At 49.0% G+C, this 26,029-nt stretch overlaps 2 protein-coding genes across 7 annotated transcripts in view; one reads left to right on the forward strand and one right to left on the reverse strand.

The window, feature by feature from the left end:
- The window catches only part of eif2ak1 (eukaryotic translation initiation factor 2-alpha kinase 1), a 58,899-nt gene extending 39,902 nt beyond the window's left edge, over positions 1 to 18,997 (reverse strand). The window contains exons 1-4 of the mRNA XM_070900780.1: positions 18,638 to 18,997; positions 4,489 to 4,656; positions 2,321 to 2,457; positions 62 to 105 (exon numbers count right to left, since the gene is read on the reverse strand). Coding sequence (XP_070756881.1) covers positions 62 to 105; positions 2,321 to 2,457; positions 4,489 to 4,656; positions 18,638 to 18,785 — 497 coding nt within the window. The 5' untranslated portion in view covers positions 18,786 to 18,997. The remainder of the gene's footprint in view (positions 1 to 61; positions 106 to 2,320; positions 2,458 to 4,488; positions 4,657 to 18,637) is intronic.
- Positions 18,998 to 22,839: 3,842 nt separating this feature from the next.
- usp42 (ubiquitin specific peptidase 42) overlaps positions 22,840 to 26,029 on the forward strand; it is a 94,286-nt gene continuing 91,096 nt past the window's right edge. For all 6 annotated transcript variants that reach the window (XR_011596805.1, XR_011596802.1, XR_011596804.1 and 3 more), the window contains exon 1: positions 22,840 to 22,946. The gene's annotated coding sequence lies outside the window, so the exon portion shown is untranslated. The remainder of the gene's footprint in view (positions 22,947 to 26,029) is intronic.

Consider the following 26,029-nt stretch of genomic DNA (forward strand, 5'->3'; position numbering starts at 1 on the left):
TGGATTAATAGTCCACTAACATAACCACTGCACTACCGTACACACTATATTCAACACATACCTGCTGGAGACATGGGTAGGTCCATCTTTATTGGTAGCATGTCCCTAACAAAAAAAGGAGCACAATATAAATTAGAACATTCACTGCAATGCAAACAACTCACTTCTCAACGGCTGACACTACCCTCAGCTGAACGCTTCCCAGTGGAAATTTCTCCATCTCTCACTGGGTCATCCCCAACTTCCCGCTACTAAGCCCCCAAAATGTATCCGACAACAGAAATGCAGAGGAAGTTTACAAAGGACGCTGGTCGTGGCTCAACCCAATAATCTAGTTCACCGCATCAAGATAAATGTTTGGTCTACGTAAATATGGGTTATTCGCTGGGCCGGCCATGTTATGCTGCTGGCTGCTGGCCTGCCTTCCTGTAAGGCTCAGAGACATGGACCATGTACAGTAGATACCTCAAATCGCTGGAGAAATACCACCAACGATATCTCCGCAAGATCCTGCAAATCCCCTGGGAGGACAGACGCACTAACATTAGCGTCCTCGACCAGGCCAACATTCTCAGCATTGAAGCACTGACCACACTCGATCAGCTCCGCTGGGCAGACCACATAGTTTGCAAGCCAGACACAAGACTCTCAAAGCAAGTGCTCTACGAGGTGCTCCTTCATGGCAAACGAGCTAAAGGTGGGTCACAGAAACTCTACAAGGACACCCTCAAAGCCTCCCTGATAAAGTGCAACATCCCCACCGACACCTGGGAGTCCCTGGCCAAAGACCGCCCTAAGTGGAGCAAGTGCATCCGGGAGGGCGTTGAGCACTTCGAGTATCGTCGCCGAGAGCATGCAGGAATCAAGTGCAGGCAGCGGAAGGAGCATGCAGCAACCCAGACTCCCCACCTACCCTTTCCTTCAACCACTGTCTGTCCCACCTGTGACAGAGTCTGTAATTCCCATATTGGACTGTTCAGTTACCTGAGAAATCATTTTTAGAGTGGAAGCAAGTCTTCCTCAAATTCGAGGGACTGCCTATGATGGTGATGGTGGGGAGGGGGGAGACACCATGAGATAGGGTGCCCATTTCCATAGGCCAGCCTTCCACCCACATGGTGGATGCACCACACGGAGTTGTACTCAGCCACGTGAACCAAGAAACTCACTGGTTCAATCTATGGCCTGCACTGAATTGGCTGCTGTCAGCATCACGGCCAATTAAATATTTCCGAATCTTAGTTGCTGGCAAACACTGCAGCCAATTTGAGCACAGCAATGTCCCACAAACAGCTAGGAGATGAATGACCAGTTGATCTGTCGGAAAGTTCATGGGTTCAAGTCCCACTCCTGAGACTTGAATACACAATCCAGACTGACACTCCCAGTGCAGTATGGAGGGAATGCTGCACTGTTGGAGGTGCTGTGTTTAGGGTGAAACATTAAACCAGACTGTTATATATGCAGACTATAGTTATACTCTCTGTGTAGTCACTGTATAATTGCATAAGATGGAGACTTGTTACCTGATGTATTATCAATAAGGTTTGCACTGTGTATATACTATGCTGGCACCACTAGAGGGTGCAACTGGTGGAGACCGGGGTTTCCTGCCCCTGTGACAGAGGCTGTGAACCAGAGGGCACTGCAGTGGGAGACCTGAGGGTCACCTGCATAGGTGCGCAGGGTCCAGATTAAAAGGCTGGCCACCATGCCTCACTCTGGAGTTATGAATAAAGGACCAAGGTCACTACAGTTTGAGTACAACACATTGCCTTGTGGAGTCATTCATAAGTGCATTACAGACATAACACATGTTGAATGTCTGCCCTCTCAGGTAGATGTAAAAGATCTCATGGCACTATTTAGAAGAGCAGAGGAGTTATCCCCGGTGTCCTGACCAATATTTAACCCTCAGTCAACATCTCAAATACTGTGATGAAGCCTATAAGGCTACGGACCAAGAGCTGGAAAGTGGGATTAGGCTGGATAGCTCTTTGTCGGCCGGTGTGGACACAATGGGTTGAAATGGCCTCCTTCCCGTGCTGTAAATTTCTATGATTCTATGATCACAAAAACAGATTATCTGGTCATTATATCATTGCTGTTTGTGGGAGCTTGCTGTGCGCAAATTGGCTGCTACATTTCCTACATTACAACAGTGACTACACTCCAAAAAAGGGCTTCATTGGCTGAAAAATGCTTTGGGTCGTCCCGAGATTGTGAAAGGTGCTATAGAAATGCAAGTTCTTACTTTTAAAGGATCCAGAAGCCTCTGAGATGTCGACCTCTCTAATGTTATCTGGCAATGCAGACTCACCTGTCGATACAAGTCTCTGCTTGCTGCCTGTAGGAGGTTTGCAAAGGCTTGATTGTGCTGCAGCCTCACTGTGCTGAACTCATCGCTGAAGATGATTGGTGAAATCAAGTGCATTCCTGCTAGCTTTTGACACAACACTGAAAAAAAAAGACGCATTTATATAGCACCTTTCATGATCTAAGGACAACTCAAAGCGCTTTACAGCCAATGAAGTACTTTTGAAGTGTACTCACTGCTGTAATGTAGGAAATGCAAAGTCTCATCGCCGAGAGCATGCAGAAATCAAGCGTAGGCAGTGGAAGGAGCATGCGGCAAATCTGTCCCACCCACCCTTTCCTTCAACGACTATCTGTCCCACTTGTGACAAGGACTGTGGTTCTCCTATTGGACTGTTCAGCCACCAAAGGACTCATTTTTAGAGTGGAAGCAAATCTTCCTCGATTCCGAGGGACTGCCTATGATGATGATATGGATGTAGGAAATGTGGCAGCCAATTTGTGCACAGCAAGCTCTCACAGTGCACACCGTCCCGTGCAGCGCAGTCAGATTCACAGGCTCCTCCCCTCCCTTAAAGGGAAGGGCCAATGCTGCGATCATTGGAGGCTAAGGCTGGGAATGGTCGGCGATGATACCTGCGATCCATGCAGAACAGCCCCAAGCACTGAAAGAGTGCAGGGCTGAGCCTGCAAAAAAAATGAAAACACAGCACTATGAGGACATTATTACATTTTGGCCTACTTGACCATCAGTGCCTTTAATTACCGCGCCCTCCCCCCAGCAGCCGGCCGAGGTCACAAAGCCTCCTGCAGCTGCCATTGTTGACGGCCAGCGATGCTGCAGGGGGCCAAACAAATTTTACATCCGTGGCGGTAACGGGGCGATGCGCACCAGATGACGTCACGATCTCCGGAGTGCAGGAGATCGAGCTGGTCAGTTTTAGTACCAGCACTAACCCGCCATGGGCGTTGGTAATTTCGCCACGCCCAGTTGGTAAGCCCTGAGCATCCCGTTATTGCCCCCCCGGAGGCGCTATCGGGAGGTGCAAAGCAGGCCAATTTCTCCCCCATAGAATTTCACGGCACAGAAACAGGCCACTTGGCCCAAGAGGTCTAGGCCAGAATTGGAGGATGGCAGAGATCTCAAAGAGTTGCAGGGCTGGAGGAGGCTATAGAGATTCCAATTACAGTACCTGTGGGTTCATTTACCAAGCCCCCTACTACAAAATAGTTTGCACTATAATAGTTGTCTCCACAAGATCCTACAAATCCCCTGGGAGCACCGACGCACCAACGTTAGCGTCCTCGACCAGGCCAACATCCCCAGCACTGAAGCACTGACCACACTTGATCAGTTCCGCTGGGCAGGCCACATTGTCCGCATGCCTGACACGAGACTCCCAAAGCAAGCGCTCTACTCGGAACTCCTTCACGGTAAAGGTGTCAAAGGTGGGCAGAGGAAATGTTTTAAGGACACCCTCAAAGCCTCCTTGATAAAGTGCGACATCCCCACCGACACCTGGGAGTCCCTGGCCAAAGACCGCTCTAAGTGGAGGAAGAGCATTTGAGAGGGCGCTGAGCACCTCGGGTCTCATCGCCAAGAGCATGCAGAAACCAAGCGTAGGCAGCGGAAACAGCGTGCGGTGAACCTGTCCCACCCACCCTTTCCCTCAACGACTATCTGTCCCACTTGTGACAGAGACTGTAATTCACGTATTAAACTGTTCAGTTACCTGAGAACTCATTTTTAGAATGGAAGCAAATCTTCCTCAATTCCGAAGGACTGCCTATGATTTATAATTAACTTTAGTTCCTCCTCACTGCATTTATCACACCATCTCCTACACTAACTCATTGACAGAGCTGGAGGAGTTTAGCTTTCTCGACCTTCTCTTCCTGCTACAACCCACAGGCTATTTAAAACATCATCTTCCATCCTGATTTCTTTTCAATTCAGGAGCCATCCTGCACACTGGGCTCTGGTCATTCAGCAGGATTTCTCTACAGCACTGTGGGAGTACCTTCACCACACGGACTGCAGCGGTTCAAGGCAGCAGCTCACCACCACCTTCTCAAGGGCAATTAGGGATGGACACTAAATGCCGGCCTTGCCAGCGATGCCCACATCCCAGGAACGAATAAAAGGCAAGTATTGTACTCGGTGTGTCTTACACTTGAACAGGCTCGTCGAGCGCTGAGAATTTCGCTCATAAACGAAGCAGAGGTGTTCCAAGAGCGAGACCAGCAACAGCTGGTTGGGAATGTCAGCCGTGAAGTCCACCAGCGTTCGAACTGTTCGGTTGCAATCCACCAAGCTGTACTCCTCCGAAAGATCAGATTCTGCGATTGTGGCAAGGGGAGAAAAATTCAAACAGTTAAAATTTTTTTTTTTGCAAATGATCTATTGGGTTATACAAGTACTGTGAGAAAATTGCTTACCGCGTACGTTTCAACAGTGACCAACCGGCCTTCACAAAAAGGCCATTCATTGGTTGTGTGGCACTTTAGGAAGTCCTGAGTGTCATGTATGTAACCACAATGTAACACCATTGTATTACTGTATACACTCAACCTAGATGCACACCTTGACCACAAGGGATGAACTTGTGGGAGACACTCCTTATCTGATCTCACAGGTATAAAAAGGGAGATCCCATGCAGGGTCATCATCTTTGGCGTCCTGTGAATAAAGAGTTAAGGTCACAGAGTGACCTTGTCCCCAGAATGTGCTTCGTGTGGTTTCATACTGTAGAGTAAGGACTTTACATTGGTGACGAGAAACGGGAATTCATGACCCACGAGAATGGCCACCGGTAGCACAGAGGAACGGTACTGTGTTGGGGAAGACTGGGACGATTTTGTCGGGAGACTTCAGCAAAGCTTCATTATGAAAAAATGGCTGGGGGATGCAGCGGCCGACAAGCGAAGGGCTCATCTTTTGACCAGCTGTGGACCAAAGACTTACGTGCTCATGAAGGACTTACTAACACCCGAAAAGCCGGCGGACAAAACCTTTGAAGAACTTAGCAAATTGATCGGGGAGCACCTCAAACCGGCGAGCAGCATACACATGGCCCGACACAGATTCTACACCCACCGACGCCGTGAAGGACAGAGCATACCGGACTTCGTAGCGGACCTCCAGCGATTGGCCAGCCTCTGTAAGTTCACAGACGCCTGCAGGGGGGAGATGCAAAGGGACTTCTTTATCGAGGGCGTCGGTCATGCGGGAATTTTCCGCAAATGAATAAAGACCAAGGATTTGACCTTGGAAGCGGCGGCGTTGATAGCTAAAATTTTCATGGCGGGGGAGGAAGAGACGAAAATAATATACACACGCAATTCTGCCTCTAATGCGGTGTAGGATCAGGGAGTCAACATCATCAATGCGACTCAGAGCCCCGCAGGCAGGCAGGGGCAGTCCGACACTCCCCAGGCAGCAATAGACCCCAGAGTGGGACTTCAACAGAGACAATGGCAGGCTGAACGGACATTCACACCATCACAGTGGACAATGCGGCCTGGGATGGGGCCATTGACACCCACTAATAGGGTACTTAAGAGCAGTCAAAGGGACAGTCAGCGCGGAATGACTGGTCATAGTCCCTTTGTTCCCAACAATAGAAACTTTAACTCATGCTGGAGGTGTGCGGGGAAACACTCAGCTAGATCTTGCAGATTTCAACAGTTTGTCTGCAGGAACTGGAATCTCAGTAGCCACTTAGCTCGAATGTGCAGGAAGTCTGCAACCAGATTAATATACGAAGCGGATGGACCAGAAGAGGGTGCTTTGAGGCAGGATGACTTTTGGGGCAAATCGATGGACGCCGAGGTTCAGCGGGTCCATGTGGCGAATATTCACAGTTCATACATCAAAACGCCACCAATGATGATGAGGGTTTTATTAAACGGTATCCCAGTACGCATGGAGCTGGACACTGGGGCCAGCCAGTCACTCATGGGCGTTCAGTAATTTGAGAAGCTATGGCCCCTTAAAGCCAGTAGACCTAAATTAGCACGTAATGAGACACAATTTCAGACTTACGCTAAAGAAATCATTCCGGTGCTAGGCAGTGCAATGTTGGCTGTCACACACAATGGGTTAGTGAATCGGCTGCCGCTCTGGATTGTCCCGGGCAATGGTCCCGCACTGTTAGGGAGGAGCTGGTTAGCTGAGATGAACTGGAAATGGGGGGGATGTTCATGCAATGTCATCTGTGGAGCGAAGTTCATGCTCACAAGTCCTACAACAATTGGATTCACTATTCCAACCTGGCATTGGGACTTTCAAAGGCACTAAAGTAGTGATACACATCACCCCGGACGCCAGGCCAGTGCACCACAAAGCCAGAGAGGTGCCGTATGTGATGCGGGAAAAGATCGAGAGCGAATTGGACAGGCTGTTGAGAGAGGGCATCATCTCGCCTGTTGAATTCAGCGACTGGGTGAACCCATTGTTCCCGTCCTAAAAGCGATGGCTCTGTCAGGATCTGTGGTGACTACAAGGCCACCATCAATCGGGTGTCCCTACAAGATCAATACCCGCTCCCAAGAGCGGAGGACCTCTTCACCACGCTGGCAGGCGGCAAGCTGTTCACCAAGTTGGACCTCACTTTGTGGATATGTGAAAATGTATAAGCAATAAAGACAGTGAAGTGAACTGGATATGTAAAAATGTATAAGCAATGGAAAATAACTAAAAGAATGTCAGACTGCAAATATTACAACATCAGCACAATTAACAGACTTGCAAGGTCTAAGTTACTAGTCACGCCAGTAAAATTGTAACATTTAGAAGCAATGCCTGAGAAAGTTCTTTGAGCAAAGTGTGAGAAAGTTCTTTAGTAAAAACAGCTCATATTGATGTCAGCTCATGAATGGACAAAGGGAAGGAGGGATCAAAAGGGATAGGCTGAACTAGGATGTCACTCTAATTGTATCTTGTTATCTTGTACCGAAAATGTATAACTGTGTGCCTTCACAATGTAACGGCACCTTGTCTGTAGGAAGTGGGTGCGCTCTATCGAGAGAGCATTCCTTCTGTCTGATAAGTACCGGCCGGTAAATCTTTATAATAAAGACTGCTTTGTTATAAGCATCTGTGGTGTTCGCCTCAGTGTATTCGCTGAAACAGATTGAGGGAAAAGAATCCAGAAATCAACATTTGGCGTCAGAAGTGGAATCTCAACGGACGACTGCCGAAAACTTGCGAATTAAGAACCAGACTAGCCTTGGACGGGACGGGAGGAAAATGGCCACTGGAGTGAATATATTTTAAAATACCACTGCAGTTTCCTTCAGTTTCAAAAGTCTAAGAAAAGTTTGGCCACTTGCTGGTTCTCAGGTAGTGTCTGAACGAGATCCAGGTCAATCTGGCGAATACCTTCTAAACTTAGGAAATAAGTGTCCAAGTCAGGTGTGACGTCGACCTTGTATATCACTTGGCCCGTCTAGGCACTGATTGGATTTAAACTGCGTAGTGACGTGAAAGGACAGGGAATTCTGGAGACTAGAACAAATTAAGTAAGGCTCATAGGGGATAAGCGTCCAAGTCAGGTGTGACGTCGACCTTGTATATCACTTGGCCCATCTAGGCAGTGATTGGATTCAAATCGCGCGGCAACGCGGAAGGTAGGGCTAGATAGGGTTAGATCCAATCGCGGGGCGACGCGATCCGCGCAGCAACGCGGAAGGTAGGGCTAGATAGGGTTAGATCGAGTCGCGCTGCGACGCGAACCGCGGGTCGTTGCAAGATCGCGCGGTGACGCAAACCGCGGGGCGACGCAAGATCGTGCGGTGATGCAAACCGCGGGGCGACGCAAGATCGTGCGGTGATGCAAACCGCGGGGCGACGCAAGATCGCGCGGTGACGCAAACCACGGGGCGACGCAAGATCGCGCGGTGACGCAAACCACGGGCGACGCAAGATCGCGCGGTGACGCAAACCACGGGGTGACGCAAGATCGCGCGGTGACGCAAACCGCGGGGCGATGCGGATTGCGCGGTGACGCAAACCGCAGGGCGACGCAAGATCGCGCGGTGACGCAAACCACGGGGCAACGCAAGATCGCGTGGTGACGCAAACCACGGGGCGACGCGGGATTGCGCGGCGACACGGGAGATAGGGGTAGTTTAAATCGCGCGGCGACGCGATCCGCGGGGCGACGCGGGAGATAGGGTTAGTTTAAATCGCGCGGCGACGCAAACCGCGGGGTGACGCGGGAGATAGGGTTAGTTTAAATCGCGCGGCGACGCGGGAGATAGGGTTAGTTTAAATCGCAGGGCGACGCGGGAGATAGGGTTAGTTTAAATTGCGCGGTGACGCGAACCGCGGGGCGACGAGGGAGATAGGGTTAGTTTAAATCGCGCGGCGACGCGGAAGGTAGGGTTAGTTTGAATCGCGTGGCGAATTGAACCACGGGGCGACGCGGGAGATAGGGTTAGTTTAAATCATGCGGTGACGTGAACCGCGGGAGATAGGGTTAGTTTTTAAGCCGCAGGACTGTGTAAAATTTAAATTGTACTTATGCCAGGTGTGGCGTCGATCTTGTATATCACTTGGTCCGCCTAGGCTCTGGATAAGTTAACCAAAACCACCACGGGGCGACGTGGGGACATCGGGACTAATTAAAAACAATTACGATACGAGGGGCGACGCGAAAATGGGTAATCAGTTAGATAAAACTACGGATGCGGGTAGTCCGCTACAAAAGTTATGTGAGGAATTCCCTGAAAGAGCTGAACAATTTAGAAAATTATCTGGAGCCCTGAACAAATTATTAGGAGATGACCAATAGCCCCTAGATGGCACTAGAAGCGTGGAGGTAGCAAAAAAGGCACAGGGATTGATTTGGAGAAGGGGACAAGGGAAAAGGGACAAGAATTTAATTGCAACGTGGCGACACTATTGTCAAAAATTAAAAGATGCATCACTTCTGTCAAGTTGGCAAGAAAACGCCACTAAATTAGGACTCTCATTGACAGGAGGACATGTTAAAACCGTAGACGTCTTAAAAAAAGAATGCGCGCACAAAAAATGTACTAAGAGATCCGCTGGGACCTCTGAGAAAGGTATTGACCGACTACGTAGTCAAATGGCTGGCTTTGCGTTGACCGAGGCTGATGATGAAATTGATGAATGGTCACTGACTCGGCGCCCAACGGCGCCTCCCGCAGCCCCTAGCCCCTTGCCCCAGTCCTCTTCCCATCCCCCTCCACCTTATACTCCGGCGACAGGAGTTAAAGATAAATGTAACCCCACACCAACGAAGCAACAAGCCCAAACGGACTCCTCATCCTCTGATAGCGATTCGGATCCCCAGTTCACAGGCAATATAGCTGAGAGGACCAGATCTCACACTTGGAAGAACAGAGCTATATCTCGGCATCACAGACAGTCCCGTAAATCTTCTAGTCAAACTACCAGTCCCAGTTGTAAAAGGCATAGCAAACACTCCCGCCGATCGAGTCGCGGAGGTGTCGAGCAGTCAGACAGCTCTGAAACATCCTCCGACCTAGAAATGCCTTCCAAGATTGACACCCCCATCCCAAAGCGCCGACACCAATTCCCAGTCCGACCAATGCCAAACCCTGATGCACAACAAGCTGCAAACCACCCCACCATAAATGTCTATGTGCCCTGGAAACCGAACGAAATTATGGTCATTCTGGCCACCATGCCAGATCGGAAAAGGGAACCTATCAAATTTATAGATCATCTCCGGACTACCATTGCAGTTTATAATGCAGAATCAAGGGACTTGTGGGCCCTGGTACAACAGACCCTGAGCCCGACTGAGCACTCCCGATTTCTAGCTCACCTAAGACGTGCAACCCATGACGCATTGTTGGCTGCACACCCTAATAACGCCCAGGACCGCCTAAACGCTATTCTCACTGCCCTCGGCACGACCCTTCAGAAGCCCATCAGTATGGCCGCAGTATTAGAAACTAAACCCAAGCGAGACGAAAATGCCGACGAATTCATGGAAAGATTTATTGAAATATACGGAAGTCAATCTGGAGATAATGCCTTCCGGCCGGGGGATAATTCCCCTCAATTCTGCGCTATTCTACTTCAGTGCCTACCCCATTCGATTGCACACGCTATCCGGACCAATAATATGAATTGGGCAGATAACAATCAGGCCCAGATGGAGAGAGCAGTGAAATATTATTGGCAGGAAAAGAAAGGAGAGGGGGGAGGTGCGCCCCCAACCCGGATCAAGACTGAATATGTGACTAGAAAGGAAGAGCCGCCTCGGGTGGAAGGACCAAAACCCGACCCAAGGGGATACCAGATGGAATCGCAGTATTGCGTGCAGGGTTGGGGGATAAACAGGGATACGGTTATACCAAATACCCAAATGGCCCGGGCCCTGCTAATTACGGACCGCCCTATTGTCCCCGACCTAGTATGGGAAGAGGTCAGGGCTGGGGAAGACGAGATGGATGCTTTAATTGTGGACAGGAAGGACATTGGAGCAAGCAATGCCCCTCCCCTCAGCACGAAAAAGGAAGAGGAGGAAGAGGAGGGGGGCAAGGGGGGAGAGGACGGGGATCTTACACTAATTTCTCCCAGAACAACCCCTTTGGCCAACCGTCCCCCGATTATTCGTATTGACTAGGTAGCTTGATTGTACAGAGAACCTCCCCGGATGACGAACCGATTTGCCAGTTTCCAGTCCCTAGCACGGCTAAACAAATGCGACAGTAGTTGGGAATGATCAATTACTGCAGATCCTGGATCCCTAATGTTGCCCTGATGACTAAGCACCTCACCCCGTATACAAATAAGGAAGGCAGCTTTGAAATAGAAACCGCAGACGTCCAAGCCTTTATGGAACGAAAGACAGCCCTGCTGCAAGCTCCGGCTTTGGGCCGGCCCCTCTATGACCGGCCCTTTCAACTGTATTGTACGATCCTGAAAGATTGTGCTACCGCTGTTTTAACTCAGAAACACGGGGATAAGCATAGGCCTGTTGCCTACTACCCTTCTAAAATAGACCCCGTTGCCTTGGGGCACCCTTTTTGTACTCAAATATTAACTGCCATCTACAATAGCCTTCAATCTGCCGCCAACCTTACCCTCCAGCAGGATATTGTTGTATACACCTCTCACTCCATAGCTGCCCTCTTGGGTCAACTGCAGACTCAACATCTTACCATGGCCAGGCAGAGTAGATATGAGATCTACCTACTAAATAATCCTAGGCTGACCTTTCGGCACTACTGCCATTAATCCGGGCCTGTTTTCTTACCGAGCCATCCCCAAGATGAGGAAGAACCGAGTCATGATTGTTTATCTTTAATTCAAGAAGCTACCTCGGTCAGGGAGGATTTAGTTGATGTACCAATAGAGGACCCTGACTGTATTATGTATGTTGACGGAAGCTCTTCCACTGACCCAGAAGGCGGACGAATTTCAGGATACGCCATAGTAAACCAGGAGAATCAGGTCTTTGAGACCGCCTATTCTGCCCAACAAGCTGAACTATTCGCCCTCACCCGAGCCTGTATCTTGGCTAAAGACCTCAAGGTCAATATCTATACCGACTCTGGGTATGCCTTTGGGGGTAGCCCATGATTTCGGACAATTATGGAAAAATAGGGGATTCCTAACCTCAAATGGGAATGAGATATCCCATAAGCAGCTAGTATCTGACTTGTTGCAAGCCCTCATGCTCCCCAAGCGCATTGCCCACACTACCGGAAACTCTCCGGTTGATATAGGGAACCACTGTGCTGACAGAGGCCAAACAGGCCTCTTGTGGACAACAAATGGTAGTGCCCAGAATGATGAGTCAAACTAAAAATCCTACAAAGGATAAGTTAGCCTTGGAAAAACCAATGCCAACCATCCAAGATGTTATAAAAGCACAGGAGGACGCTCCTGAAAAAGATAAACTGTTGTGGAAAGATTATGGATGTACTTATGACAATGTCTCTAAACTCTGGACCACTCCCGCGGAACAGACTTGCATGTCTGACGAGTTGGCCTTATGGGTTATTGAATGTATGCACTTTGCTACTCATTGTGGAGCAAGGGCAACAAGTGACACGCTTTTGGCTACTTGGTGGCACCCTAGACTCCAGGCGTTGGCCCAGAACATCAGTAGTCGTTGCCTTGTTTGCCAACAGCATAATCCAGAGAAGGGAGTCCCCTGTGATTGGGGTAAGATGCCCCTACCAGAAGGTCCCTTTGAGACCTTGCAGTTGGACTACATTGAGTTGCAAAGGGTTCAGTGTTACAAATATGTGTTAGTAATAGTGGATGTGTTCAGCAAATGGATCGAAGCTTACCCTACTCTGGACAATAAGGCTCAAACTGTTGTTAAAGTGTTAATAAGGGAAATTGTTCCTAGATATGGTATCCCTGCTCGACTGAGTTCCGATAATGGCCCTCACTTTATTGGCCAAGTTAACAAAGAATTCTGTTCCCAGATGCGTATTAACCAGCAGCTGCATTGTGCCTACCGACCCCAAGCTGCGGGATTAGTTGAACATGCTAATCAAACTCTTAAAACCAAGCTTGCAAAACTGGTAGCATCAACTGGACTCAATTGGCTTAAACTCCTTCCCATAGCCCTATTCCAGATTCGCACTACTCCTACTGGTAAGGCTAGGCTGACCCCCGCTGAGGTAATTTATGATAGACCCCTTAGGACCCCCTGGAATCAGAATGTCCCCTCCACTGTCCAGTTCCACCACATGACTGAGGAGATGACCACCTATATTCTTTCCTTGACTCAGGCCCTGCGAATAGCCCATAACCAGGTTCGAGATGCTCACCTCGACCTCCCAGTTTTACCCAAATCATCCCTCGTGGCACCAGGGAAGTGTGTCCTGATTAAGAAATGGATTCGGAAGGGATTAGAGCCACGATGGGAGGGGCCTTTTCAGGTGTTACTCACTACCCCCACTGCAGCTAAGGTTGAGGGGAAAAGTGCCTGGGTTCACCTGCACCACTGCAAGCTCACCACCCTCTAACGAACCTATTTTACTGGTTATTCTAATTCCTGTTTCTATTCCAGATTTCCTCTTCTCCATAGCTGAACAAGGCCATCAGCGCCCTAATTGGAACGTGGGTCCCGAGGAGACCAGTTTGAACTGTTACCCGTAGTGATAGACAGCCAGCTACACCGACGGTGACCTCCTCTGAGAAGAGAGACAGGAAAACTGAACTCTTTTAATCAGCAAAGTTTATCCTTGTCCATAGAGACGCTGGTTCCCGAGTAATAAGATGAAACTGTGTCTGTGTGCCACAGTCTGTATAACAGCGTTGATGTACGACAGGTGCGGCGCATGGGAGGGGAGACTGAGGCGAGAGCTCCATGTAAACACCTTTTTATACATGTCTTATGTTTATGCGCAAAATGGGAACTTCTCTAGATACTGGGTGTGTTCACATATCCCTATACATTCCAAAGGGGGAATTCCTTTGCGCACCGTTCCACTGACCCTAACTGAGACTGTCAGATGGATTCAGAGCCAGACTATCATGAGAGGAGGGGGGCCAATACAAGTACGAGAGATGAAAGGCGGGTCAAACGAGGGATCACGGAGACCAGGAGGAGTATCATACCGTTACCACATGAACGACCACGGGGAGGTCACCAAGTGGGAGAGTGCTGGAGACCCCATTAGTCAGACGTTCCAGGGATGATACCAACCAACCTACAGCCGTGAAAAGGAACCCCCATTCATAGCCCTGACCAATACCTCAGGGATTGGGAGGCCAACTGGGAACATATGTCTAACCCGAAATGACACCAGTAACAAGGGACATATCATAGGGTACAGCAATTGCCCACACAGTCTCAACCTCACCACAGGTGCACGAGTCACCATCCTCTCTCACCATCTGAATAACACAGGTGGAGGTTTGTGGGCCCAGTCCTGGGACCCGGAAGCAATGTATCAGAAAGCAGCTTTTAACGGCACGTATTTCATGTGCAGTCATAAGGCATATCCTTGGTTGCCTAGGCGATGGACAGAGTCCTGCTATCTGGGATATGTGGTGCCATTTGTGCGGCAAGTACGTACCCTGGCGGAAGCACATGCCTCCAGCCGATACAAGCGAGCCATCACCCCCACCGACAAGTTCTTTGGGGTCATGATGTTCCCATTCGGGATAAGACGTCTCATGGATGAAGTACAGAACCTAGAGACGATATTGAAACAGATAGCTAACAATACTGCTGAAGCTCTGGAGGGCATCACAGCTGAAATGGTAGCAATGCGGACCGTAGCATTACAAAACCGAGTGGCCCTTGATTACCTGTTAGCTGAGAAAGGGGGAACGTGTACCCTGATAGGATCTGAATGTTGCACTTACATCCCCGATAATTCAGAAAACATAACCAATCTCGTTGATCACATAAGAAGGGAGGTAAAGAAGTTATCCACCCCTGCAGGAGGAGTAGGCTGGTTTGATTGGCTGTTAGGTGGATCTTGGGGATCGTATCTAATACATGGAGCAATTATTTTCATCGTAATAATAATTACCTGTTGCTTGATTATTGGTTGCTTTAACCTTTGTTGTAAAGTCATGATGGCAAGGTTAGCAAACCCTCTTGTGGTCAAGGGGTCCCGGGTTATGATCCAACGAACTGAAGAACTACTCAACAATAACAACAATATGATTCAGTAAATAGAGTGTGAACGGATGAATGCGATACTCCTAGAATGATCCTAAGTGTTATCATGGAATGATAAAAGGGGGGAATGTGGATATGTGAAAATGTATAAGCAATGGAAAATAACTAAAAGAATGTCAGACTGCAAATATTACAACATCAGCACAATTAACAGACTTGCAAGGTCTAAGTTACTAGTCACGCCAGTAAAATTGTAACATTTAGAAGCAATGCCTGAGAAAGTTCTTTGAGCAAAGTGTGAGAAAGTTCTTTGAGCAAAGTGTGAGAAAGTTCTTTAGTGAAAACAGCTCATATAGATGTCGGCTCATGAGTGGACAAAGGGAAGGAGGGATCAAAAGGGATAGGCTGAACTAGGATGTCACTCTAATTGTATCTTGTTATCTTGTACCGAAAATGTATAACTGTGTGCCTTCACAATGTAACGGCACCTTGTCCGTAGGAAGTGGGTGCGCTCTATCGAGAGAGCATGCCTTCTGTCTGATAAGTCTCGGCAGGTAAATCTTTATAATAAAGACTGCTTTGTTATAAGCATCTGTGGTGTTCGCCTCAGTGTATTCGCTGAAACAGATTGAGGGAAAAGAATCCAGAAATCAACAACTTCAGCCTATATGACCCAGGAACTGGCCGACGAATCTAAACTACTGACCACCATCACCACGCACGAGGGACTGTTCGTTTATAACCGGTGCCCATTTGGCATTCGATCAGCGGCCACGATTTTTCAATGAAACATGGAAAGCCTGCTTAAATCCATTCCTGGAACAATCGTATTCCAGGACGACATCCTCATCATCCTCGGGTCGAGACACCGAGGAACACCTCCACAACCTGGAGGAGGTGCTACGCCGACTGGACCGGGTAGGCCTGCGACTCAAAAAGTCTAAATGTGTGTTCTAAGCTCCTGAGGTTGAGTTTCTGGCCAGCTGGGTTGCTGCAGATGGGATTTGGCCTACCGAATCCAAAACAGAGGCGATTCGACGAGCACCCAGGCCCTGCAACACATCGGACTGTTGAATTATTTCGGGAACTTTCTGCCGAACTTGAGCACGTTGTTGGAGCCGCTACACGTGCACACGTGCTCTTGCGAAAGGGTTGCGATTGGTTTTGGGGGGACTGTCAGGAACGGGCTTTTGATCGGGCGCGAAGCCTACTTTGTTCAAACTAGTTGTTGACCCTGTACGACCCCTGTAAAAAATTGGTTCTGACATGTGATGCATCGTCATATGGGGTTGGGAGCGTGTTGCAGCAGGGCAATGCTGAGGGTCAACTACAACCTGTGGCTTATGCCTCCAGGTCGCTCTCTGAAGCAGAACGGGGATATGGGATTTATCGGGAAGGAAGCGCTTGCATATGGCTATGGTGTAAAAAAAATGCATCAGTACCTCTTTGACAGGAAGTTTGAATTAGAAACGGACCACAAGCCATTAACGTCCCTGTTGTCAGACAGCATGGCTATCAATGCCAATGCATCAGTTCGCATACAGCGATGGGCTCTCACGCTGGCTGCTTATGACTATTCCATCCGGCACCGGCCCGGCACTGAAAATTGCGCTGACGCGCTCAGCAGGCTTCCACTGGCCACCACTGAGGGGGCAATGGAGCAAAGCGCTGAGATGGTCATGGCTGTTGATGCCTTTGACAGTGCAGGCTCCTCCATCACAGCCCGCCAGATCAAAATCTGGACAGAGATCCCCTCCTATCCCTGATTAAGAAATGTGTCCTGACTGGGGATTGGGCGCCCGCACACGGAGCATGCCCTGAGGAGGTCAGACCATTCCAGAGACAGATGGATGAGCTCTCCATCCAAGCCGACTGCCTACTATGGGGCAGCCGGGTAGTTATGCCCAAGAAGGGCAGGGAGGCATTCATCAGGGAACTCCACAGCGATCATCCAGGCACTGTGCTGATGAAGGCCACTGCCCGGTCACACGTTTGGTGGCCTGGAATTGATTCAGACCTGGAACATTGTGCACGACGTGTGCCCAGCTGGGTAATGCCCCCAGGGAGACCCCGTTCAGCCCGTGGCCCTGGCCCACCAGGCCATGGTCACGCATTCACATTGACTACGCGGGCCCGTTCATGGGAAAGATGTTCCTTATTGTGGTAGATGCGTACTCGAAATGGATCGAGTGCATCATTCTGAATTTTTGCACGTCATCCACCACCATGGAAAGCCTACGTGCGATCTTTGCAACCCATGGCTTGCAGGACATCCTCGTATACAGTAATACAGTGGTGTTACATTGTAGTTACATACATGACACACTCAACCTAGATGCACACCTTGACCACAAGGGGTGAACTTGTGGGAGACACTCCTTACCTGATCACACAGGTATAAAAAGGGAGGTCCCACTCAGGGTCATCGTCTTCGGAGTCCTGTGAATAAAGAGTTACGTTCACAGAGTGACCTTGTCCCCAGAATGTGCCTTGTGTGGTTTCATACCGTACAGTAAGGAATTTACACTGAGGTCATGAAAGGTGCGATGGAAATTCAAATTATATCGTAGCACTTGTAAATGGTACGATTTTAAAGGGGCTGCAGGAAGAGAGGCATTTTTAACAGCTTTCTGAACTTGCCTTGCAATCTTCAATGATTTGTCTACATACCCCTTCTGTTTCCAGTAACCAGAGGACTCAAATTTAAGGTAATGGGGGGAAAAAACATCAGAGGGGAAATGAGGATAAAAAAAAAATTCAACAGTAACTTTCAAAAGGGGATTGGATATATATTTGATAAGGAAAAACTAGCAGGGCTATTGGGAAAGACCGGGGTTGGGCAGGGGAACTAACAGTATAAAACACTGGTTAGCCCACAGCTGGAGTACTGCGTGCAGTTCTGGTCACCACATTACAGGAAAGATGTGATTGCACTAGAGAGGGTACAGAGGAGATTTACAAGGATGTTGCCTGCACTGGAGAATTTTAGCTATACTGAAAGATTGGATAGACTGGGGTTGTTTTCTTTGGAACAGAGGAGGCTGAGGGGAGACCTTAATGAGATGTATAAAATGATGAGGGGCCTGGATAAAGTGAATTGGAAGGATCTATTTTCCTTAGCAGAGGGGTCAATAGCCAGGAGCCATAGATTTAAAGTAATGGGTAGGAGGTTTAGAGGGGATTTGAGGGGAAATTTCTTCACCCAGAGGGTGGTGGGGATCTGGAACTCACTGCCTGAAAGGGTGGTAGAGGCAGAAACTCTCACCACATTTAAAAAGTACTTGGATGGGCATTTGAAGTGCCGTAACCTACAGGGCTACGGACCTAGAGCTGGAAAGTGGGATTAGACTGGATAGCTCATGGTCCGCCGGCCTGTGCTGTACATTCTATGATTCTATAACTGGACAGCTCTTCCAATAGAGTCGGCACAGGAACAGCGGGCTGAAAGAGCACAGAAGGAGGCCAGTCATTCTATGATTGTATTGGGGCTTGCAGATAGAAGGGTGGCCCCAGGGCGCCTCACAGAGGTAATAGAGGGAGCTGAGGCTGGGTCTGAGCTCCGGGGACTAGGGGTTGGCTCTGAACCCCGGGGGTCGAGTCTGAGCCCTGGGATCAAGGGTTGGGTCTGAGCCCCGGTACAATGGATTGGGTCTGAGCTCCGGGACACAGGCTGGGCCCCGGGACCACGGGTTGCATCAGACCTGCCGCCAGCAGCCACTTACCATCGAAAGCAGCCGGGCCTTCCTGCGGGAAGCTGAGCGCCAGCTTGGCCCGGGGTCGCTCCGTGTTCGGGCCGGGATCCCGCGGGGGGGAGCCGCTGGACCAGCTCGAGCCCCCGAGCCCCCCGCTCTCAATCGCTCCGTCCAACATCAGGGGCAGGGAGAGGGATCCGCGATCTCTGTCCGCAGCGCTCCCCCAGCTCAGCACACCGCCCGGGGGCCACTGACACTGGGACAGGCAGCACTGTCACTCAGCGGTGGAGCCTACCCGGAACTACCGCCCAGAGAGAGAGAGAGAGGGTTACAGCCCTGAGAGAGAGAGAGAGGGGGGGGTTACAGCCCTGAGAGAAAGAAAGAGAGAGAGAGAAAGGGTTACAGCCCCCAGAGAGAGAGAGGGGGTTACAGCCCCTAGAGAGAGCGAGAGAGGGGGTTACAGCCCCCAGAGAGAGAGAGCGGGTTACAGCCCCCAGAGAGAGAGACAATGAGAGAGAGAGTTACAGCCCAGAGAGGGAGGGAGAGAGAGAGTGTGTGTTACAGCCCCCAGAGAGAGAGAGTGAGAGAATTACAGCCCGGAGAGAGAGGGGGGAAGAGAGAGAGAGAGACAGATACAGTCCTGAGAAAGAGAAAGAGAGAGTGAGAGTGTTACAGCCCCTAGAGAGAGTGAGAGTGTTAAAGCCCTGAGAGAGTTACAGCCCAGAGAGAGTGAGAGAGTTACAGCCAGAGAAAGAGAGATACAGCCACAGTCCTTGGGGAGAGGGAGAGAGAGAGAAAGTATGTTACAGCCCTCAGAGAGAGAGAGAGAGTTATAGTCCTGAGAGAGGGAAGGAGAGAGAAAGAGAGGGTTACAGCCCAGAGAGAGAGATACAACCCTCGGAGAGAGAGAGAGAGTTACAGCCCTGAGAGAGAGAGAGAGAGAGAGAGAGTGTTAAAGCCCTCCGAGAGAGAGAGTTACCGCCATTCAGAGAGAGAGAGAGAGTTACCGCCATTCAGAGGAGACATATTGCACTCAATGGATGCCGGGAGATCTCAGAGATACAGTGATCGTGACCATCTTTAAAAAAGGGGACAAGTCCCTCTGCGGCAACTACAGAGGAATCTCTCTGTTATCAGGCACTGGGAAAGTCATCGCAAGAATCCTCCTCAACCGTCTTTTCCCTGTGGCTCAGGAGCTCCTCCCGGAGTCACAGTGCGGATTCCGTCCACTACGGGGTACAACGGGCATGATCTTTATGGTGCGACAACTACAAGAGAAATGCAGGGAACAACACCAAGCCTTGTACATGGCCTTCTTTGACCTCACAATGGCCTTTGACACTGTTAACCACAAGGGACAATGGAGCGTCCTCCTCCGTTTTGGCTGCCCCAAAAGTTTGTCACCATCCTCCGCCTGCTCCACGACGACATGCAAGCCGTGATCCTGACCAACGGATCCACCACAGACCCAATCCACGTCTGGACTGGGGTTAAGCAGGGCTGCGTCACCGCACCAATCCTCTTCTTTATCTTCCTCGCTGCCATGCTCCACCTCACACTCAACAAGCTCCCCGCTTGTGGAACTAGACTATAGAACCAGTGTTCAACCTTCGTCGCCTCCAGGCCAGATCCAAGACTGTCCCATCCTCTGTCATTGACTACAGTACGCGGACAATGCTTGCGTCTGCGCACATTCAGAGGCTGAACTCCAAGTCATAGTCAACATCTTCACCAAGGCGTACGGAAGCATGGGCCGTACACATCCATAAGACAAAGGTCCTCCACTAACCTGATCCCGCCATACAGCACTGCCCCCCCAGTCATCAAGATCTATGGAGCGGCCCTGAACAATGTGGACCATTTCCCATACCTCGGGAGCCTATTATCAGCAAGGGCAGACATCGATGACGAGGTTCAACACCATCTCCAGTGCGCCAGCGCAGCCTTCGGCCACCTGAGGAAGAGAGTGTTCGAAGATCAGGCCCTCAAACCTGCCACCAAACTTTTGGTCTACAGGGCTGTAGTGATACCCGCCCTCCTGTATGGCTCAAATCGCTGGAGAAATACCACTAACGATGTCTCTGCAAGATCCTACAAATCTCCTGGGAGGACAGACGCACCAACGTTAAGTGTTCTCGATCACTGAAGCACTGACCACACTCAACCAGCTCCGTTGGGCGGGCCACATTGTCCGCATGCCCGACACAAGACTCCCAAAGCAAGCGCTCTATTCGGAACTCCTGCGTGGCAAGTGAGCCCCAGATGGGCAGAGGAAACGTTTCAAGGACACCCTCAAAGCCTCCTTGATAAGGTTCAACACTCCCACCGACACCTGGGAGTCCCTGGCCAAAGACCACCCTAAGTGGGGGAAGAGCATCCGGGAGTGCGCTGAGCACCTCGAGTCTCGTCGCCGAGAGCATGCAGAAATCAAGCGCAGGCAGCGGAAGGAGCGTGCGGCAAACCAGACTCCCCACCCCCCCTTTCCTTCAACGACTGTCCGTCCCACCTGTGACAGAGACTGTAATTCCCGTATTGAACTGTACAGTCACCTGAGAACTCACTTTTAGAGGGAAGCAAGTCTTCCTCGATTTCGAGGGACTGGCTATGATGATTGCACTCAGTGAGAAAGCTACTGCCATGACAACAAATTGCATTTCTATAGCCCCTTTCATGACCCCAGGATGTCCCAAAACACTTTACAGTCGATTAAGTACTTTTTTTGAAATACAGTCACTGTTGTAATGTTGGAAGCGCAGCAGCTAATTTGTGCACAGATACGTCTCACAATGAGATAATCTGTGTTAGTGATGTGGATTGAGAGCTAAATATTGGTCAGGACACCACAGAGAAATCGCCTGCTCTTACTTGAATAGTAATCCAAGAAATATTTTGCATCCATCCGAGAGAACAGACCGATTGAATGCTGATGGAGATTCCTTAAAAGCCACAAGCCAATGCTACAAACCATGGGAGTACCCAGCCCAATGTTGTTCAGCCTTTGCCATGCCCCTCCCCTCAGGTCTGTCAGACACCAGGAATCCACCAGTGAGTGAAGCCTTGCATTCAATCCCACTTGTGTCAAACTTCAGATTCGCATTTCACAGTTCTGCAAAAACTCCAGGCTCCCCCTCCACAAATCAAAAGACCTTACACTACCAAATTCCAGTAGCCCCCAGTTCTACCAAAGCTGAAGACTATACCACCGCTACTAAAGCAATGATTATTTGCCAATATCTCTGGAGTGGAGCGTGAACCCACAACCTTATGATTCAGAGTGCTACCAACTCACTCAGGTTGACACCTAAAGGAAGACATAGATTTATATAGCGTCTTTCACGACCACTGGATGTCACAAAGCGCTTTACAGCCAATTAAGTACTTTTGGAGTGTAGTCACTGTTGTAATGTGGGAAACGCAGCAGCCAATTTGCGCATAGCAAGCTCCCTCACACAGCAATGTGATAATGACCCGATAATCTTTTTTTGTTATGTTGATTGAGGGATAAATATTGGCCCAGGACACCGGGGATAACTCCCATGCTCTTCTTCGAAATAGTACCATGGGATCTTTACCTGAGAGAGCAGACGGGGCCTCGGTTTAACGTCTCATCCGAAAGACGACACCTCCGACAGTGCAGCACTCCCTCAGCACTGCACTGGGAGTGTCACGCTAGACTCAGAAGTGAGGGTGCTACCCACTGACCACCTAGAAAGCAGAATACAGAAATGGGTCTAAACTGATCTTCCCCCAACCATAGCGCTAACTCTGAGGTCCCATTGAGAGCTTTTTTTTCCGGCAGCGCTCCCTCAGGCTTGCATTCCTGGGACTGGAGTGGATCATCACCCCCGGCAACCAAATTTTAATATGATTTAAGTTGACTGTCTAAAGTTTAATTTGTTCAAATTGTCGGTTTTAGTGCCCCTTTAATAAGGGAGCATTTGATTTACGTTTTGATATTCAGATGCAACAAAATAGTTGCAGTATTGTCCTCCCGACGGCCGGCGGCGCTGCCGAGCGGCTCCCCGCTCACTCTCTGGCTTGCAGTATTGTCCTCCCGGCGGCGGGCGGCGCTGCCGAGCGGCTCCCGCTCCCTCTCAGACTTGCAGTATTGTCCTCCCGGCGATTGGCGGCGCTGCCGAGCGGCTCCCCACTCCCTCTCAGACTTGCAGTATTGTCCTCCCGGCAGTTGGCGGCGCTGCCGAGCGGCTCCCCGCGGTGCGTTGTGGGCCGGGTGGCGGGTGCCCGGATGTGCTGATTGTGAGCTCGCCCGCTCCGTGTCGTAATCGTTGGGGGCGCTTGATCGCCGCGCGCTGCCGCCGTCGTGATGGAAACACTCGGGGTATGTACCGGGGGGCAGCGCCCCCCCCCCCACACACATACATATATATATATATACCGCCCCCCGCCGCCTCATCGGCTAATCCAGGCCGCGGCTCCCGCTCGGGCCTCCACCTCCCACTTGCACTCACTCCCCTCTCCCCTCACATCCTGGCCGCCCATTCTCCCTCCCATGGTTACCGCTCTCCTCACTCCCTCCTCCTGCTCCTCCTCCTCCCCCCGCACAGTTGCTGGGTTTATAATGGCGCCCTCCCCGGGCCCTCCTGACTTTCCGTCCTGTGCTCACACAATAGACACACAATGTAACAAGCGAGCGAAGGCGCTGTGTGCAAGCCGTGGGGTGTAGGCCCCGAGCCGGCTGCCCCCTCACTGAGGGGAGGAGGCGCGCACGTGTGTGTGTGTGTGTGTGTGTGTGTGTGCGCGCGCGCGCGTGTGTGTCACCAACCCAGGAGCCGCCGCCGCTTTGTTTCCCTTTTTGCAGGAGACGGTGAGGTTTTATGTTGTTGCACCGAACCTGGGTAAAATGGGGGAGGATTGGGGGTAAGAGTTCCCCCCCCTCATTGGGAGAGGGGAGGGCTTTTCGCTTGTGAGGGCTGCAACACCCTGAGGCAGGGAGGGGGTTATTGAACAAGTTGTGAGGCGGAGCTCCTTTCACTCTCTTGTTTGTTGCCAGGGGCTGGGTTGGGTTCTTTTTTTGAATGAATTGTTCACTTTACAACCAACCGCACGTTTTACTGGCCAGTAGTAACCCACATACACACACAAAATCGAGATTTGCATCTGAATAGAAACGCGGATTTTTTTTCCCCGACAGACGTTTCATGGGAAAAACGAAAGTGTTTTTCGTTTTCACCTTTTATGCACAAACTATTTCTTGTTTGCTATACAAGCATAACATTTTTTTTAAAGAAAGCAGCTGAAGTTGTAAAAATGCATCGAGATAAATTGAGCAATTATTTTCTTTGGTTCTTTTTGCAAATACATTTTAATTGAAACTGCAACAGCTTTTCTAGTAACAAATATCGCAGAGTGTAATGGCTTCTCACCCCATGGGTTTACAAAATGTTATCTAGAAAGTGTGCTTGCATTTTGTTTGGGCGTCTTTCACACTAAAATCTAGAAATGCAGTGGAGTAGAGATCAGAAGATTCTATCACATTAACAGTGGTGCTGATCAGAAATGGGAAGGGAATTCAAAATTGCTTAATTTAAATTATCAGACAATTTGTCTTTACATTTCCACTTTGCTGTTACTTACATTACTTACTTTAAATAATTGGATATTTCTTGGCGCTAAAAACTTACCATTGTGATCAGATTCTAGGTGGATCAGCAAAACTACAGTTTTGAACCTTGTGTGCCATACATCCATTATTTGAATACAAATTTTATTTGCGTTACCTGTTCACAATGATGAAATATGATAAAAATGCTGCCAAAGAGAATAATTCATAAATTATATCAATAAGTGACCATGAAGCTGGTAGATTGTCTTAAACCCCCAGCTGGTTCACTCATGTCTTTTAGGGAAGGAAACCTGTCGTCCTTACTCAGTCTGGCCTATACGTGACTCCAGTCTTACACCAATGTGGTTGATTCTTAAGTGCCCTCTGAAGTGGACTAGCGAGCCACGCATTCGTATCAAACCGAAACAAAGATTTAGGACAAATCGAATAGGTAATAAATGCTGGCCTTGTCAGCGATGCCCACAACCCGAGAATTTTTTTTTTAATGGCATAGTTATGCTGGTTTTGCATATTTCCTTGTATTGTTAACTTATGACTCAATCATGGCTAGAAAACAAGGACAATGAACTCCCAACTTTACCTAGCAAAAACACGGAATTCACCAATTTGGTAGTAATGTTATTGTGCGTTTCTGTTTTCATTTCTGCTTGGTTTCTGTGTTATCTCTTTCCTGCCACACTGTCTGTTTCAAAAGGACTTTATTTTTAAACTTTGATTTCCTCTGGTTACAGTTCAGGTAAAGTTTGCTTTCCATGGTTGAAAAGGAAACTTGTCCATCAAGCAGCATGAAGCTTTTAAGATTTTTGTAGTACCCCTCTACTGGAACCAGAGTAGGAAACAGTGTAATGTAAACTGGTTCCTGCATTGGTGCCTGATGGGCTGGTCAATTAGTTTCTCCACTTGCAAAAGATGGAAAGTAATTGTCGTCGTTTTAATGCGTGGAATTTTTCTGCTCAGCGGTCATTTTAGTTTTGAAAGCATGTACAAGAATAAGGCAAACATTAGAATGATATGCTTTAATCCAACCCAATCATTTTGAAGTCAGTAATATAAAATTACTTGTGAATATCAAGTATGTATGGTAGTTCCTCACGTGTGCAACTGCTGCAGATTGGAAGCTATCCCAATTTTATACTTTTGTTCTTGCCGTTCAACTTCTTTTGATCTATTGAGGTGAACGATTTTAATTTTCGTGCTCTAAGATATCAAAAAAGTAAATAAGCGACCAAGTTTGCTCTGGATGAGCTGTTGCATTTAACAAAACTATTTCAAATGTAATTGTTTAGTGAGAACTATGCAGAATGTATCATGGCTTTTACATGGCTATTGAGGTTTAGAGCAGTGTTGTCCAATACGTTGGCTACAAGCCACATGTGACTAATTGGGAATCCTGATGTGAGTAATTGCATTTCTGATGAGTAAATAAAAAATGAGAAATAGATACCGTTGGGCATGTGATCTCAATACTCGCTCACATGGAATGTGCATGTGAATTTTAACCTTTGTGTGTTTGGTAAAATGGTAAAACAAAAAGCAGAGCGTGCAAGTGTTTTTTGATCATTGTGCGCTTTACTTCCTTGTTTACTGAGTGATTGGGTGTCCAATAAATATACACGTAGTAAGTTTACCTGTATTGTGAGGGTGTGTTTGGCTAAAATGACGTCACGGTAGCCGCAACTGTAGCTAGTCAGCGGTTTTCTATTGGACAACATTAGAGGACACATTTTAATGACATCACCAATCAGTTTCATCTTGTCCTGTTAGAACTTTAGGTTTTGAGTCTGAACAAACATAGCATCGCCATGAGATGAAATATTTTAAATTGCTACCAAGTCTAA

This window comes from Pristiophorus japonicus, chromosome 15 (genome assembly GCF_044704955.1).
Source record: "Pristiophorus japonicus isolate sPriJap1 chromosome 15, sPriJap1.hap1, whole genome shotgun sequence".
NCBI lineage: Eukaryota > Metazoa > Chordata > Chondrichthyes > Pristiophoridae > Pristiophorus > Pristiophorus japonicus.